Source organism: Parasteatoda tepidariorum, chromosome 8 (assembly GCF_982258835.1).
Source record: "Parasteatoda tepidariorum strain Cologne lab strain chromosome 8, Ptep-v5.0, whole genome shotgun sequence".
Lineage (NCBI taxonomy): Eukaryota > Metazoa > Arthropoda > Arachnida > Araneae > Theridiidae > Parasteatoda > Parasteatoda tepidariorum.
The window spans coordinates 13,369,760-13,386,857 of record NC_141762.1 but is presented as its reverse complement, the minus strand read 5'-3'; the positions used below and the strand labels follow the sequence as shown (position 1 = coordinate 13,386,857).

General features: G+C 26.9%; 1 protein-coding gene across 1 annotated transcript; it reads right to left on the bottom strand.

Moving 5' to 3' along the window:
- Positions 1-2,446: 2,446 nt before the first annotated feature.
- LOC107442181 (mitochondrial S-adenosylmethionine carrier protein) lies at positions 2,447-16,946 on the bottom strand. Its single transcript, XM_016055674.5, has 9 exons — positions 16,764-16,946; positions 15,378-15,534; positions 13,658-13,767; positions 12,475-12,579; positions 8,942-9,034; positions 7,413-7,482; positions 6,224-6,288; positions 3,860-3,933; positions 2,447-2,739 (listed from the first exon to the last, which is right to left on the bottom strand). Exons 1-9 carry the CDS (start codon positions 16,806-16,808, stop codon positions 2,637-2,639), a joined length of 822 nt encoding a protein of 273 aa, XP_015911160.2. The 5' UTR covers positions 16,809-16,946; the 3' UTR covers positions 2,447-2,636.
- Positions 16,947-17,098: the final 152 nt, after the last annotated feature.

Here is a 17,098-nt window from a genome sequence, read left to right as displayed (position 1 = left end):
TCAAATGATGTTCAAGATTGCCACAAATCAGAAAGTGCTTAAACAGGATGCATAGCCAGATTTTTCCTCAAAAAAGCGCCTTTTAAGCACTCAAAAAATATTTTTAATCACTTTCCAAAGAAAATCATAATTAGGATCTATGCAGCAATAAAAAAAATTTCTATCGTTTAAAGTTCTTAATTTATAAATATGAAATCAATAAAATTCAAAAACATTTTCGAAAACTTTATGCAATCATGATAAAATAACTAGTTTCTGTGCTAGTAACTAGTGCAGAGAAAATTGTGAAAACCATGCATTTTTTGTAATTTAAAACGACAATAGAAATGGCAAAGAAAGAATGTCTTTTTAAAAGATAGAAAATTAAGCACTTTTTGCAAACCCCGAGTAAAAAAAAAGCACCTTTATGGGCTTTTAAAAAACGTAAATCAAACCTAAGCACTTTTTAAAGAAGATACACATCCTCCTGTTAAAGCTGCAAAGTTTGTCACAGAACTATTTATGTACCCATCTCAGTAGATAGCAATCTAAATCCCGATAAAAATGTATATGTTTTAATAATTTTTGTTTCATTACGTGTGCATCTACACATAATTCAATATTTTTTTTAACTAAGATTATTTTTTTAGCAATTTCATGTAACAAACTGAAATAATCATAATTTTAAAAAAATAGCAGCTAAGTATTGAGTATTTGTAAACTGTAGAGTATTTGTAGTTATTAGGTCTTGCTCAGAAAATCAGACATAATTCTGCACCAGGGCAGAATTGATGTTTTTCTAAATTTTGTCAAGGAAAATGCAAGAAACCTGAGTGATTTAGAGGTACTTATAATATAAAATAATTCAATATATTATCTTGTAGATTAGGCAACCAAAGAGAACTAAAATTGGAGTGTGATTAAAAACAAATTCGTCCCACCACTGTTTGATATACCTATAATTGATTAACATGTCTCTGGAACAAATTTATGGAATGGAAAGAGGTTTTGGGAGAAGTTTTGTCTCGGGCATTAAACTGTAATTCTTAGGGTGATTTCCTGACATATATATTTCCTACGTTGAAGTGCCTGCTGCATTGGCCATTTTATTTCAAAGAATTATTAATGTTGCTTAGGGATGGACAAACTGTCAAGTAATAAAAATTCCTAGCTCCTCCTGAGGTACACAGGGAGAGGACAGTCAGAAATGCCTAGAGTGTGATGGTGATAATTCTTGACAAGTGAATCTAAAAATTAGTTAATCTCTTAAGAGCAGTTCAGTTTTTTACTAACAATAAATTATCAACAAAAAACAAACATTTTACCTCTGCACGACCTGTTATTTGCATGAGTTATCTCACTGTTTTTTCAAAAGGAAAAAATAATTTTATTTTTACTTTAGAAAAGTTTTTTATTTTTTTATAAAATTGGCTTTTTTATTCAAAAATGGAATATCTTTGCTGAATGGTTATCATAATTTTAAAAGATAAATTTTTAAAAAAAATAAATAATTATAATAATAAATTCATAAAATAATCATTATAAATTTTGAAGTATAAATTCAATATATATGTATATATATACACAGATATTTTATAGGAAATTGATGTGGTGTCAGATTAACCCTTTTTTGCCTGAGCTTTTTTTAAATAAGTATTTTTTCTTAATTTTTATCTCATACACACTATGTTATTTATAAGGAACATCTTTAGAGTTTTCACAAAATCTAAAAAATTATAATGAGCTAAGTCTGTTGTTTCTTTTTATAATTTTTAAATTTTAGAGATAATCATTGATTGATTACACACTGGAAGATGAAAAGCAGCTAGGTCATCATATAAGTAAAAGGTTTAATGCATGTCAAGGTTCCCATGGGTCACGGAAAACCTGGAATTGTCAGCGAATTTTATTTTGGCTCTAAAAAGCAAAGGATTGTTAGGGAAAATTAAAATTTTCTACAAAAACCTGGAAAATTCCAATATTATTCCAGGAAAACAACCAGTTTCAGAACTGTCAGTAACCGTAGTTAGCTATTGAGATTGGAGTTAAAAAATTCTAATATCTATTAAAATTATTTGTTGTAAAATTCCAAATTTTAGTCGAGCTGACATGTTTCATCCTCATTCGATGATATTTTTTTGCTCGCAAAATCTAATATTTGGTATTACAAATTTTAAAAAAATCAAAGTTTTCTGATGAAAAATTGAATGGTATCGATAAAATAGTGTCTGGATTTTCACTGAAATGTACCCAATATGCCGGAAAAAAGTAGGGGAATTTTTTTCTGAAATTGAATGGGAACCCTGATAATTCACAAACTTATTTCTAATTAAATTCGCAATTAATACAATTGATTGATAATTTTTCTTCAATTATACGTAAATTCTTAATGCATTATATAAATATGTAACACAAAGCATGCAAATTTTTATAAGTTTAAATTTAGAATAAAACACTCATTAGTAAATAAATATGAATAATAAAAAATTTTATTTGTCACCTAAAATGATTGAACAATATGATAAATTATTTAACTATGTATACATTTCATGACATTGTCTAAACTTTCCATAATATTTGATGACACCACAAAGTAACTATTCTTTTCTTTGATCACATATGTTATAATTCATAGAAAACCTAATATTCATTGACTATCATAAAGATGAGAATATTTCTTTTGACTTTTCATAAGCACCAAAGAATACTGCTCCTCCAATAGAAATCCACAATACTCGAGGGCATATTCCAGAGAATAATCTGAAAATATAATTTGTTACCTGGTATCTCTAAGCATTGATTACAAATGTAATAAAAGTTTATATTTTACATTTTTGAAATAAAATAAGAATTCTATGTGGGAAGTTGAAGTCCAAGCTTTAGCGGAATTTAATCAAAGTGTAACAAAATTTCCATGTTCATAAAATAAATAGAGGGAGTTCAAATATTACTTAGCATGCTATGGGGAATTTTCAATCCTGCACATTTCTTTGTCATCAAAAATAAACAAATACTTACCTTATCCCATATCAATTTTTTTTTAATAATTGCATTCTACATAAACTCCAAACAAATATGGAACTCTTATTAGCTGGATTTACTTAAAATGAAACTTATAATTAAATTTAAATGAAATATTACAATTTATTTTGACTCGATAATTGTTATTTATCAGTAAATACAGTCTAGCTTTGATAATTTAACTAAAAATCAAAATTACATTAAAAATTTGATGCATTTCAGCAGCTAATTTCTAGATTCCCTTCAACTTCCTGTAACAGTGAATAAAATTATGAAGCCACCCACTACTAGTCCATGAGATTAGGAAGTATCTGGACCTGCAACTCTCGGTCCTCATACGCGATACCGCTCCTGAAGTTCTTCTCTCCCTTGCTCTGGAGACTCTAGATAACAGATTCCCAGAACCTGAATGGCTGCGGGTTTATACTGATGGCTCTTTTTCAAATAACCAACCTAATGCTGGAGCGGGTGTCTTTAGCGAACTGTTTTCTTTTTATGCCCCAATCGGAAGTTTCCAAACCGCATTTGATAAGGAAGTTTCAGCTATTTGCATGGCTCTTCAGCAGTTGGTTGTTCTTAGTTTTTTTTTTTTCTTTTTTTGTTCATGTCTTTTTTCCCCTTTATGTCAAGTTCTCTGCCATTGGAAATTAAAAAAAATTTCTAGATTCCTTTTCACATAATAAATTGGACATCAAGTTTTTTGTACAGATAATAACTATTACAAAAAGTACAAAAGATGGAAGATTTTTATTTAATATTATTTTCATAAATTTAAATTAGATAAAGATGATACGTAATTAGCATGACATTTATAAAACGATTAAAGGATAATAATGATTAATCATGATATGAAACTCACCCACGAATTCCACTTTCAACCCATACATCCTGCATTACCAAAATTATACTGCCTTTAGCTGTATGGGTACCTTTCTAAAATAAAAATAAAAAATTATTCACTCAATATAAATATTTTATTATTTCTAAATAATGAAATGTTAAAAGTGAATTATTAAACAATTCATTGATATGAAATGATAATAATAAGTCTAAATCATTTTGAGAATAAATAATTTTGATTCATTTACATTCCTAATGGTGAAAAATGATAATTAAATAAATTAAAAACTTCTGCAAAGAAACTTTTTAATACATTAGCGAAACCCTTTTCTTCTATGGCATTTAATCTAATCAAAAATAGTTGTTTTCAGACAATAAAGATTATTTGTTATTGAAATTTTCTTTAACCAGAAGCAGAACTAAATTTTAAATATAGTAGTAATTTCTACCGACAAAGCCATGAACGCTATTTAATAATGTTTACTTTGGTTAATAGTGAATGCACATTCATAAAATAATGCTCAATGAATAAAAAGTAATAATATTCCCATAAATTTTAGATGTGTCAACAGGCTAAAATTCAATAATTAAATGCTACAAATTCAATAAGCAAAAACATAAAACTCTTTTCAGTTTCAAAATTTTCATTATAAAATATATTTTTAGGTTAAAAAGGCTAAGAGGCATTAAATTGTGCTTCCCAGACCCTAAGCTACTTAAACAGTTTCTTTCAAATCATTTCACAATCTGCAATATTTTAGTCTAGCTTTGCATGAATGATGGCAATCAATTTATCTTAATGTTATAAAAATATGCATCCTGTGAAACCTTCGATTGATATACACTTCATACATGGTTATACTTTGATTTCTATCCATTTATTTCATTTTATATATATTCTGATTTGATTTATATACATGTCAATCCTATTTAAAAATTACATATATAACAAACATTTCACAGAATTTTCTTATGTGCATAATTCTTAACTCTTAATGCATAATTTCTTAGTGCATAATTCTTAATTCTTAAATGGGTAAAATGTAGAAAAAACAAAGAATAAGACAAGAGAATGGAAAGAAAAAAAACATGGCAACAAAGCATGAAAAAATAAAAGAAGTATTCTAGAACTTGAACAAAAATTTAAGTTGAATATAAAAGTTGATCAGTTATATAATATGAATTTATAACAGAAAAAATTCTTTAAAGTTCTATAACCTTTTATAATTCAGAACTTCCTGAAATTGAATTGCTAAGAATAAATTTTAGCTACCGAAACAAACTTTTATTTTTTTTTATTGCACAAAATTTAAACTATGATTAACATTAGATCAATAAAAAAGAGTATAATTTTAATAAATAGGAATAACGTGAATAACAAAGGAAACTTAAATAGGATAACATCTTTGAAGAGGAATTCTTTTAATTAATAAAAAACTTTTAAAATTGATTAAGTTTTTATCATTCAGCCTAGAAAACACTTATTAGGCTGAAATTTAATTTTAACTGTGATAAACAATGAATAAGAAGAACAAAATAAATTTATGCCAAACCGAAATTTATATTAAAATCAGAGAGAGGAAAAATTCCAGAGAAAGGAATTTTCCAGGTTTTTTGTAAAACATTGCAACTTTCCCTACTTTTTAGAGTTACACTAAAATTTATAAACAGGAGTATAAACACAAGTATAAATTTATAAACAGGAGTATAAACACAAGTATAAATTTATAAGCAGAAACAATATTTTACACTAAAATTAAAACAATTTAAAAACTCATTATGTCATAAAGTTACGTTCTAGAGTCACATAGCCATCATATATCTTACTTCTGCTAAAAAAATTGAGTTTAGAAAAAAGTATTTCATGCAAATTAATTTTATAATTTTAATATATATATAAGAATATTTAACCAGATTGAAGCAGAATTTTTAGAAAAATAAAATATCAGATGTTAAATTTTTCCTCAACCTCACTTGCCACTAACATGAAAGTTTAAGCCTTGTTATTATTTTCCTGGTTCGTAACTGGAATTTCCAGATTTTCGTTTTAAAAAACTCCATATTCTTTTACAGTTCTCTAAATTTTTTGGCGAAATTAAATTCTCTGACTATTCAGGGTTTTCTCCTTTTAGACCCCTTAAAAAAAGTTAATAAGAATTAAAAGCTCATGTGTAAATTTAAAAGTAAGATTATCATGATTAGGAGTGAAATGATTATAAGAGAGTATACTTTGAACTAAAGGAATTTTTTATGTATTAAAATGTTTCTCTGAAAAATATTTACAAGATCCTAATTAAAATTTCTACAAATGCAATTATCTTATTATTATTATTAAAATATTTTTTAACCATTTATAATTGTGAGTACTGAAACAAATGCATACTTTGGCAAGCATTATTCTTGTCTTAACAACATCTAATGGTGTGGTCATGGCTGCTGCTACAGAGCCTAAAAATTAAAGATACACATTATTTACAATTCACAAAAAAAAAAAATACAACATAAATTTTTATAATTTTTTTCAAAGTATTTATTATGATAAAATAATATTTTATGCAAAACTATTCTGGCGGTTAGAAACTAGGAATTTTTTTTAATCAAATAACAAACATTTTACCCTCTTGTTCAACACACGTGTCATATTTTTACTTTTTTGCACAGCAAACCAGTTCTTTCCATGTTATAAAACAAAAAAAACAGTGAGTAAGAAGAAATATTCTTTTAAATTTGACAACAAAAATAATTATTAAAGATTTGGAATATCAAAAACAGTAATGATAATGAAAATATGAACAATAATGAGAAAAAAAGATGAAAATCATTCTTTTTATATTATGAAATTCAACTTTGTTTTTCTCTTTCTTTAAGATGACCTAAAACAGTTCTCAAAATACGAGTTAAAAGTACCATAGTTTAAATTTCTTTATATGGTATCATATTAATAAGAAAACAAAGTTTTAGTTATAATCATTCAAGCTTTTTATAATTTACAGAATTTCCTTTTAATAAAATGTTCCCAGGATTCAAAAATTCTAATTTGAAATTATTAAATACAAATAATTTATAATGAAAGTAAATTAATTATGTTTCAACAATTTAATTTTTTCTGATTTATTTTATTAAAAAAAATCATATTAATTCAAAAGGACCTTAAGTAACAATACCATTATTGCAACTTTCCTAGAAGCTAACATATTTTAAATATTGATGTTATAATGCAGCATTTTTTTTATTAACTTGGTAATTTTTTGAAAAAATAAGGTAACCAATATCAAATTTCTGCCAAATAGAGTTTAACTTTTAATCTAGCAGAATACAATAATAATAAAAATTAATCAAAACCAGTTTTTTTTTAAAAATCAAAGGTTTGACAACAGTATAGAGAAAATAAATGTGTCATATACAAAAACATTATTACCGTACTTAGATTTGAATAAAAGTGATCATTATTATTGAAGACAATTAGTTTAATTCTCTCATATTGGCTAATAATTCCTTCCAGTATCCAGTATATATGGTATGTATTATATTATTATACCATTTAAATAGAAAAAAACAATATTTATTTTTACCAGCAATGGCACCACAAAAGGAAGATTGCCATGGTTTAACAGGATATTTTTGTCTTGCTGACCATTCAACCTAAAAATAAAAATTCAAAAGTAATACAATAATTAAAACTTCGTGAAAATAGTTTAAATCTAATTTTATTGTAAATATACAAAGTATCTAAGTTAGAGAAAAACATCAAAAATGGAAAAATTCATCACTTTACCATTGAAAATAAAAAAAAGGAGTAGAAAAATCAAGAATGATAATAAGTAAAATGATATTATATATAAAATATTTTCCTTTTTAAAAAAAAAATTTTTTATTGCTAATATTTTTTTTAAATTTGTTTCTTAGCATATTGTTAATACATCCATTAGTAAATAAAAACAAAAAATTAAATTAAACTTGATCATTTTTTTTCTGTTGAACAAGTAAGCTATTATTAAATAAAGAGAATTTATGTGCCTAAACTTGATATTCAAGATAATTGTAATGAAATTATATATGTGCCATCTAATGCCCAGAATTTTTTACTTTTAAATGGAAAAACTTCTTTTACAGATTTAACATGTTATTACATATAATAAAAGATGCTAAATGCTAACTATGTTGCATTTTAAACCTTGATGATTACAGATAAAAATTTAATGTTCTAAACAGTGAAAATAAGTTTAGTTACAAAAGTTATTTTACCTTAAAAAAAGAAATTAAATGACACTTACTAAGATTTGCAACAGCATCATAAAATATATATAATACTATGACTATGAATATGACTATGAATATATACTATGAATAAACTGAAAATATATATAATACTATGAGCAGTTACTTTCTTTTCTAAAGAAATTTAAGTGAAAATAACTTCTTTAACAGAATTAACAAGACAATGAATTCTGTTCTTCCTTTTTTTTATAGAATAAAGAGAAAATAATACACTAACAAAGATTCATGACTGAACAACTCTGACACACATGCACTAAAATAAGCATGATAAATGAATATTTTATAACTTAATTAAATTTTTAAGTGTTCAAGCATCTTGCTTTTTATGATATTTAATATTCATTTCGATAACTCTAGTTCTTTAAAAGATAAAGTAAATTCATTTTAGCATCTGATTCCAATGGTTCTCATTTTAAGTAAAATCCATATAATATGTTTCTACTGAATTACAATGACAGAACAGAGTTGTTAACTTTAAATGGTTACAGATATTGAAGCAGTGAAAAGTGTCTAAAGTCTTTCATAATTATTGTAATTTTCATGAAAAATTATATCTTTTCATTAAGTAAAATAAATATTACAACTATGTAAACTAATTATGATCAATATTTTAAATAATAACTGCATAACAAAATTAAAAACTACTCAAAAAACAATGTCATTTTCAGTTTTGTATCAAATAAACTAGGGAAAGTTGTACATTTTAAAATAATATTTTGAAAAGTTAGATCAGCACTTTCAATTATTGTAATAATTTACATAAAAATTAACACATTATTTATTAAATTTACAATAATTAATAACAAACTTTGGAAAATCTTACTTTAAGTTTTTCCCATATGGGAAACTGAATGAGTGAAAAGGGAATTTCTCTGAACACAGTACTAGAGTAGCCTCTATATAGTCCTTTAATTCCCTAAAAATACAAGAATAATTTTTTTAAAAAAAATTATAATAACTGCCAAACAAAATTAAAGACTTTAACTTCAAAAGCAGTCTTATTTTAACTCCTTGCCTAGTGCTGGCATATATACATGATTTGCTAAGCCAATTTTTAAATTTCCCCTGGTGTATATATACGCCTTTCTGAAGTACGCAATGTTCTTTGCTATGCACTGCTATCGGTAAAACTACTCCCATAGCTTTGGAGCACAATAAAGCCTTTGAGACTATTTTCAAAGAATTTCAGAAGAATTCAAATAGCCTTGCCTCTTCTTTTTCTCCAATATGCCCCAAACTATGCAAGTCTCTGTGAGAATTTGTGGTGCAGAAGGGGGGCGTGAATCTCGAAACTTTCCTCACCAGGAAAGAGATTAATTTTGTGTCAAATAAACTAGGAAACATTTTTAAAAAGAATTTCAGATAAAATCACTGATTTTCTATCTATGGTCATTCATCAATTGTTTGTTGTCAAATCTGTAACTAAACACAAACTAACTAAACTTTAGCCTTCTTCCACTCTAAAAAAACTATAAGTGTCATGCATTGTTGCAGTTCTTTCTAATCCCTCAAATGATCTACTTATGGCTGTTTTTTGAAAACTATGTCATTTCATGAAATAACACTTTTTGGGCGAATAATATGCTATTTTTTTAACTGTTGCAAGTTTGTAACGATTATTCATGATCGCTGTATTAAGTTTAGCAAGCGTTTTTCACATAAATAAGAAAAAAGGTTAAAAAAAAGTCCATTTGCAGAAAAACCTCAACTTTATGAAAATGAAAAGCTGCAATCTAATGCTGCCTAACTTGAGATTATAAAAATTTGCAAAAATTGAGAATTATTCATCAATTTTAATAATTATAAGTCATATTTTAGTCATTTTTTTAATATTTAAGCTATTGTCCATGCAATTTCTGATGGAAAAAGAGTATATATTGTTTAAGATTATAGCTTTACTTTGATTTTAAGTTACTTTTTTTATTTTGCTTGGTAAAAGATCTTCAAAAGACATTCTTCAATTACATGCAACCATAAATATAGATACCTCTAAAAGAAGAAGGGATTCTGAAAACTTAGACTCAGAAGATAAAACTTAGGAATTTTAAACTATCTATAGGTAATGCCTTACTCTTGATACCGGTTCTAAAAATTTCTGCTCTTGTTCACATGAGAAACTCAAGTGTTCACCGGAAAAACGTGTAATACAATGTCCTTTAGTACTTCCATTAAACTCAGATCACCGAGACATATGAACACTATGATTTAATCAGTTTAAATGTGAGTTAGATATTTCCCTATTTAGAAGCTTGCAAACACGAAATAAAACATGGCATAATCTTTATTTCCTATAGTTAAAGTAAAAACGTAAAAAAATAAATTATTCAAACTGCATAAAATGTTGCTTAGAACTTTTTTTATTCATTTAGCTCTTCAATTGTTATGGAAAGAAATAACAATTAAAAATAACTTTAGTAAAGTACCATGAAATGCATCCATATTATTAAAATGAATTGTATTATGGGCAGCATGGGGGATTGTGCGTATTTGTCTACTTAATAATTAGAAATCTGAAAAAAGTCCCCTCGAAATATTTGTGACAATTAATATAAATCATACACTTTCTCCAATTTCAATTTTGCAAATTTAACAAACAAACTAAAAAATTGGGAAAAAAAATAATAATTTTGCAGACAATTATCAGACGGAAAAAATTTATTTTTCAGGTGGTAAAAATTTTGAGAATTATTGTAATTGTGTTTTTTTCAATTTCACATCCTTCAAAATTTAAACGTCTGAGACACACCAATGGAATTGTTCTTCTTATTAATTACAATCAGAAAATAGCAAAAATGACAGATTATATTAATGAGAAACCACTGAATATAGATTACCTGATTGAAAACTACATTCGCTTCAAAAATATACAAATAAGATGGATAAAACAGGTGAGATGTTTCAAGCGCTTCAAAAATAGACACCTATTTTCCAGAGTTACCAGGCGTGAACAACCCTTCACTTCCAGCAAGTCTTGAAAAAGAGCGCCTACTTTTGAATAGCTTGATACCGTCGACTATTATTTCCTATTTGTATATTTTTGAAGCGGTTGAAAATTTTAATCAGGTAATATTTTACTTCCGCAGTTTATTGGGATTATTTATTTAAAATGGTAATATACAGTAGAGAACCATTTATCCGGTATCCAGATAACCGGGAAACCAGAAAACCGGGAAAAATTTTGCTCGATTTTCCCGCCATTTTAATCTAGAACGAAAAAAGCGGAAATTGGACTCCTCCTTGAAGTTGAGTAGAGGAAAAAATGTAAGGAAGGGGAAAAATTTTTTTCCCCGTTTTCCCAGAGAAACGTCATTTCCTCCGTGACCTTGAAGGCAGGGAAGGGAGAAATGCTTTATTTTTTACTTTAGGCCGTCAATCAAACTCAAGGGTGTGGCATGCTGATTTCGTTTTCTGCTTGATTTACGAGGGGGGTGGGGAAAATGCATTGCAAGCATATCAGTGAACAGAAAAAGAAAAGAGAAAAATATATTTATTTGACATCGACTAATAAAAATAAAATCTTTTTCTTTTGAATAAATTCTCATTCTTTGGAAGTGCGGTATCAATTGCAAGTTTTTCTTGGTGTGGAATCACATCTGCTGTAATTAAAAATCTTGTTTTTATCAACAAAAAAAAATAAAATAAAAGGAGAATTGTTTATTAATTTAAACATAGGATTATTTTATGAAGCAGATTACAGTTTTGTTTTTCTGATTCCACTACGTTTGATTTTTTTTCTTTTCGCGATAAATTTCGCACTCAATAAATTAATTCTTTTTATTCATAAATTTTATCATTAGGTTTTTTTTTTTTTTTTTCGAATTCCGTTGATCTTGCCTTGTTCCGGGTTTTAATATTTATGCTACTGCCTTTTTTAACTATCGTTTCGGTTCGATAATTTTCAAGTGTTTTTATTTAGATTAATAAGTTTTCTTTTTATTTTATCGTTTCTCCCCGTATAATTAGGTATGAAATTTATTGCGTTATTTAATCATTGGTTTTGTTTATATTATTTAATTTAGGAATTGTAATTATTTTTAAAAAATAAATATGAGAATTTTGTATTTTTTAAACTTGATTTTCTTGTCTAAACTTGCAAATTTTTTTTTTCTTTTAAATGTTATATTTCTACCATTTTTTTTTCTTTTTGAAGTTAGGAGTACCTTTTTTTTTTCTCTTACTTTATGCATTACACTTTTTCCTTGTACTTCGGGTTCGATAAAACATCGATTAACGACACTTTTTGGTCGATCCAGAAAACCGGGAAATTCAGATATCCGGGATAGCGATGGTCCCGAGCATCCCGGATAATTGGTTCTCTACTGTATTTTTAAACAAAAAATTTAAAAGACAACTTGCTTCAGATTGTAAAGTAGCTTTCAAAATCGCCCAGCTTGAGAGATTTAAGTTAATTTGAGATCGCTGCTTCACAACTTCAGTGGGGACACGCACAATGCAAGATGCCTGTATAATAAAATATCTCTCAATATAATTACAAAAAGATTAAAAATATAATTTTAAGCAGAGTTTATGCAAAATAATTAGCAACATTAAATATAGTTACAAAACTAGACATAAAATATATTTTCTTCGAAAAACTATTCCAACATGAATTTGATTTTTTACCCTTAAAATAATAGCAAACATGAGAGAAAATGAAGAGGTATATTTTTGTCAACAGGTACATTTTTACAATAGTACAACGATAATAGTACATTAAGACATAAATTATAGAAAAATATGAGGTAAGAATATGCATAGATTTTTTTGTAATGGTAGCAAGTTACTAATCGTTGTAATTTGCAAAATTCTCATTTTTCTAAATATTTTTCAGTAGATCATTAGAGATTATAATTTTTTTAATAATGTTTAGATATTACTCACTGCTGTTTATAAGATTTATATTATATCATAGTATATATATTTAACATATAATTATTTTTAATAAGTTATTTATCATCTTTACTAGTATTATATGCTAATCAGTTAAAGTCTTCTTAATTGCAGGGCAAGTGAGTTATCTAACAAATTAATCTGTCAGGCAATGGACATCAAACATCATGTTTGATGGGCAAATGCACCTCACTTCGTATTAACTAATGATACATTTTGTCAAATACTACTTCATGAAATAAAAAAAGTATATAACTTATATACATGTAATAATAGTTTACCAAAAGTTTTTTTGCTTTCAATAATTTACTGTAAGACAATAGAAGTAACATATCGCTAATAGATCAAAACATGTCAGAAAATAAAGCATTTAAAAAAAATATTAAAATGATTTTAGAATAATGAAATGATCCTCTAACAAACATAGTTTTTAATTGAGCAAGATTAAATTTTAACACAAAAATATTAATATAATTAAGAAATATTTAGATGGCAACACTAGCTTAGTTGGTAAGACTCAAATAGATGGGATACTAAAGAAAAATGTTAAAAAGAAATAAATGCAAATTTAAACACAGTTACAACATTTCTATAATTTAAAAAAAAAATGAATAAATATACAATAAAAAATATTAAAGCAACCTCATACCACTTCACCACAAGAGGCAGCAAACATATGCACAAAACTATTCTTACTACTTGCTCCTAAATGATGACATAAACATTTCATGGCATCATAGGTACAAAAGAAAACAGCAGCTGTAAAATAGTAAATTATGTAAACATTTTTTGCCAACAAATCTATGTTTAGTTATTATCGTGACAACAATAATTTCGTAGTTGCAATTTAAAATTCATAAATATCACTATTTAATAAGAAATTGTAAAACTAGATACCACTGAACCTATAAAATAATCAAATATCACTTGTTATTAAATTAAGCACCGAAATTAATTGATACAGAAGAGAAAGATTCAATTTCGAAATAAATTACTACCGAACTTTCAAATAATATTGCCAAACTACAAACATGATTATTATGTTTAATAAAAACATTTCAAGCAAGAAATTGTTATATTATAACAAATCTATAATCGAGGTTTAATAAATATAAGAAAATTTAACAATGTAGTAGTAAAATTATTATAAGAAATAATTATAATACAGGGCTCGAAATTAATGATGGTTTGTTGGGAACAGTAAGAGATGCAACTCATCATGGTTAATGGAGTGTAAAGAGATTATATGCTAACTTGGTTTTATGCTTTGTTCTGTGCTTCTGACACAAAATAGTATACTTCATGACAATTGAGAAAAATACACATCTGCATATTGAATTTTGCTTGAACTTTACTTTTAATATTAAATCTAATGATCTACTTATAGTAAATATGTAACATTTAATCTATTTATTAAAATGCAATGACAAATTTTTGATTTATATAGCAGGGTGCATAGCCAAATTATTCAACAAAAAATAAGCACCTTTTAAGTACTTTTCGAGCACTCAAAAAATATTTTTAAGCACTTTTAAAAAAAAAGATAGTTAGGCAGGGTCGGAAAGTTTTTGACAAGTGACAGTTTTATCTCGTCTTAACTGTCACGTCAAAGAACCTTTTGGCACTGTTTTTGACAATGGTCAAAAATCAGGAAATTTTTAAATCTTGTAAAGCGAATGACATTTTCATACGCTTTGAACTGACAATACGCTGAAATAGAGTAAGGTTAAATTAAGTGTTAAAACGTTGAATAGAATAATGTGAACTGTGTCTTTGTGCATAATTCGAAGTGAAAATCAACATAGTACAGGATAAATTCCTATTTTGAAAGAGGGATAACTAAGCACTTTTTAAAAATACCCAATAAAAAAAAGCACCTTTAAGGGCTTTTAAAAAACGAAAATAAGCACCTTTAAGCACTTTTTAAAAAACCTAAGCACTCTGTATAAAGTATCATTTACTTTTTTTAATTGGTTTACAAAAATTTTAATTCAATTCCTTTAATTTATTTTGTTTCATAAATATGCAATATCTAATGGAATATATATATCTAAATATATATCTAATGGAAACATGTGAACAAACTTGGGAAAATGTCAAGGAACTAGTGAAATATTTTAGTTACTAGTTATTTAGATTAATGATTACATTTTCTTTATTTCTATTCTTGTAATAGATGTTAGATTAATTAACTTTGGACATCATTAGGTTACTCATTATTACTCCGAATTATAAAAACAAATTTCTTTAGACAAAGAATGCATAATAGTGGAAACTTCCAAATTAATGTACTTTGCATTTAATTATCACATCTGTTGACATGATCACATCAAAAATATTAATTCAAAAAACCCTTTAGATTAACTAACATCCTGGTGAAGATCCAACAGCAACTGAGCCGATTCCTGCATAAATGCCACGAAAACCACCAGACTTCCAAAAACCATTAGAGCTCTGTAGGCGCGTTTTAATTGTGTCTAGAGGATAAAGTGATAAATCTACAGATAAACCGGCCACTGCTCCAGCCTAAAAAAAACAGCAGACAATTATTGCTGATGAAATATGCAAGCCACTTTTTTTTAACAAATGAGATATATGCAATATGGCAACAAAAAAAGTATAGTATTGCATTTCAAGAGATGGTAAAAAAAATTTAAAACTACGATCTAGTCTAATCATTTAAATGTGAGTTTAATTGGCATAAAAAAAAACTAAAACAAATATTTATATTGAAAGCTAATAAGAGAATCTAAGCTTAATCTAAACCATGGGGACATATCCCCATGGTTTAGATTGAGCTTTAAACCAGGTCCTAAAAAGTATGTGAAAAATGTTCTATTAATTTTGAGACAACCATTGATCTTTTCAGGAATAGAATTTTAGGAAAAATAAGTTAAAAATATATCTTTTATTTAAAGAACTCGTCACCTAATATAGGCATTTACTATGCTGTACTTAAGTAGCTAATTATAAGACCTCAATTGAGATCTTTTTTGTTGTTCATTTACGTCGCACTAGAGCTGAACAATGGGCTATTGGCGACGGTCTGGGAAACATCCCTGAGGATGTTCCGAAGACATGCCATCACAATTTAGATCCTCTGCAGAGGGGATGGCACCCCCGCTTCGGTAGCCCGACGACCTGCATGCGAAGTCGAACATTTTACGCTAGAACAGTTTAACGAGGACCAATACCGCACACCCTCAGTCCCTATGCAGGCTGATCCAAGTGGACACCCACCCGCACTCTGACCGTAGCCAGTGATGCTTGACTTCGGTGATCTGCTGGGAAAAGTGTCTTAACGATCAGTCCACTACGGGACTAATTGAGACCTATTTTTAACATTGCATCACTATTACAAATACATCAGTGTGTCCGAATGTATATCGGATAAACAAATATTTCTTATTAGATTGCCCTTAGATGCTATACATTATTTATTCATTAAAAATTTTAAAGAGCACGATTAGTCTATTCAAACTCTCTTACAAGACTGAAAGTCTTAAAACAAATAAACTAGATATTTACAGTAGTTAACTTAAATTTTCAGGAGTTTTTGAAATATTACTTCTATTTCATAATATAAAAATTGCTGTAATTAAATAAATGCTTTAAAAACTTGTTCATATTTTTTAAATGTCCCAAAACTATATTTTCTATTTCCTAATTTCTCAATATTCTTTCTTATGAAAGCATTCACGTGTTTCTTAAATTTTTGTTAAAAACACTTCCAAAAAATAGTACTTAATATTAACCATTAATGTAGAAACAAAAGGATGTCTCTGTTTTTTGGTTTGCATTTTGCTGAAAACTTCAATATTTTGAAGGGGGGAAAAGAAAGAAAAGCATAATAATTTTTATTAAAAAAATTATAGCATGTTTCATCACATCTTCGTATTCTGCCGAAAACAAAAGTAAATGTTTGTAAACAAGGCTAATATTTCCAAGTTGTTTCACTTCTCTTCACTAATTCAGTTTTACATACAATTTATATAAAAAAATTTTACTGGATTAGTTCATGCAGAAAATATTTATGTATTTACAACAGATATCTAAAACGCAAACCTTTTATATTCTTAATTATGTAAAA

Coding starts and splice junctions, on each gene's coding strand:
- LOC107442181 (XM_016055674.5), bottom strand. CDS start 16,808: ATGCAAACCAAAAAACAGAGACATCCTTTTGTTTCTACATTAATG. Junction 13,768..15,377: donor TGTTGGATCTTCACCAGGAT/GTTAGTTAATCT, acceptor ACTATTTTACAG/CTGCTGTTTTCTTTTGTACC. Junction 7,483..8,941: donor CCATATGGGAAAAACTTAAA/GTAAGATTTTCC, acceptor TTTTATTTTTAG/GTTGAATGGTCAGCAAGACA.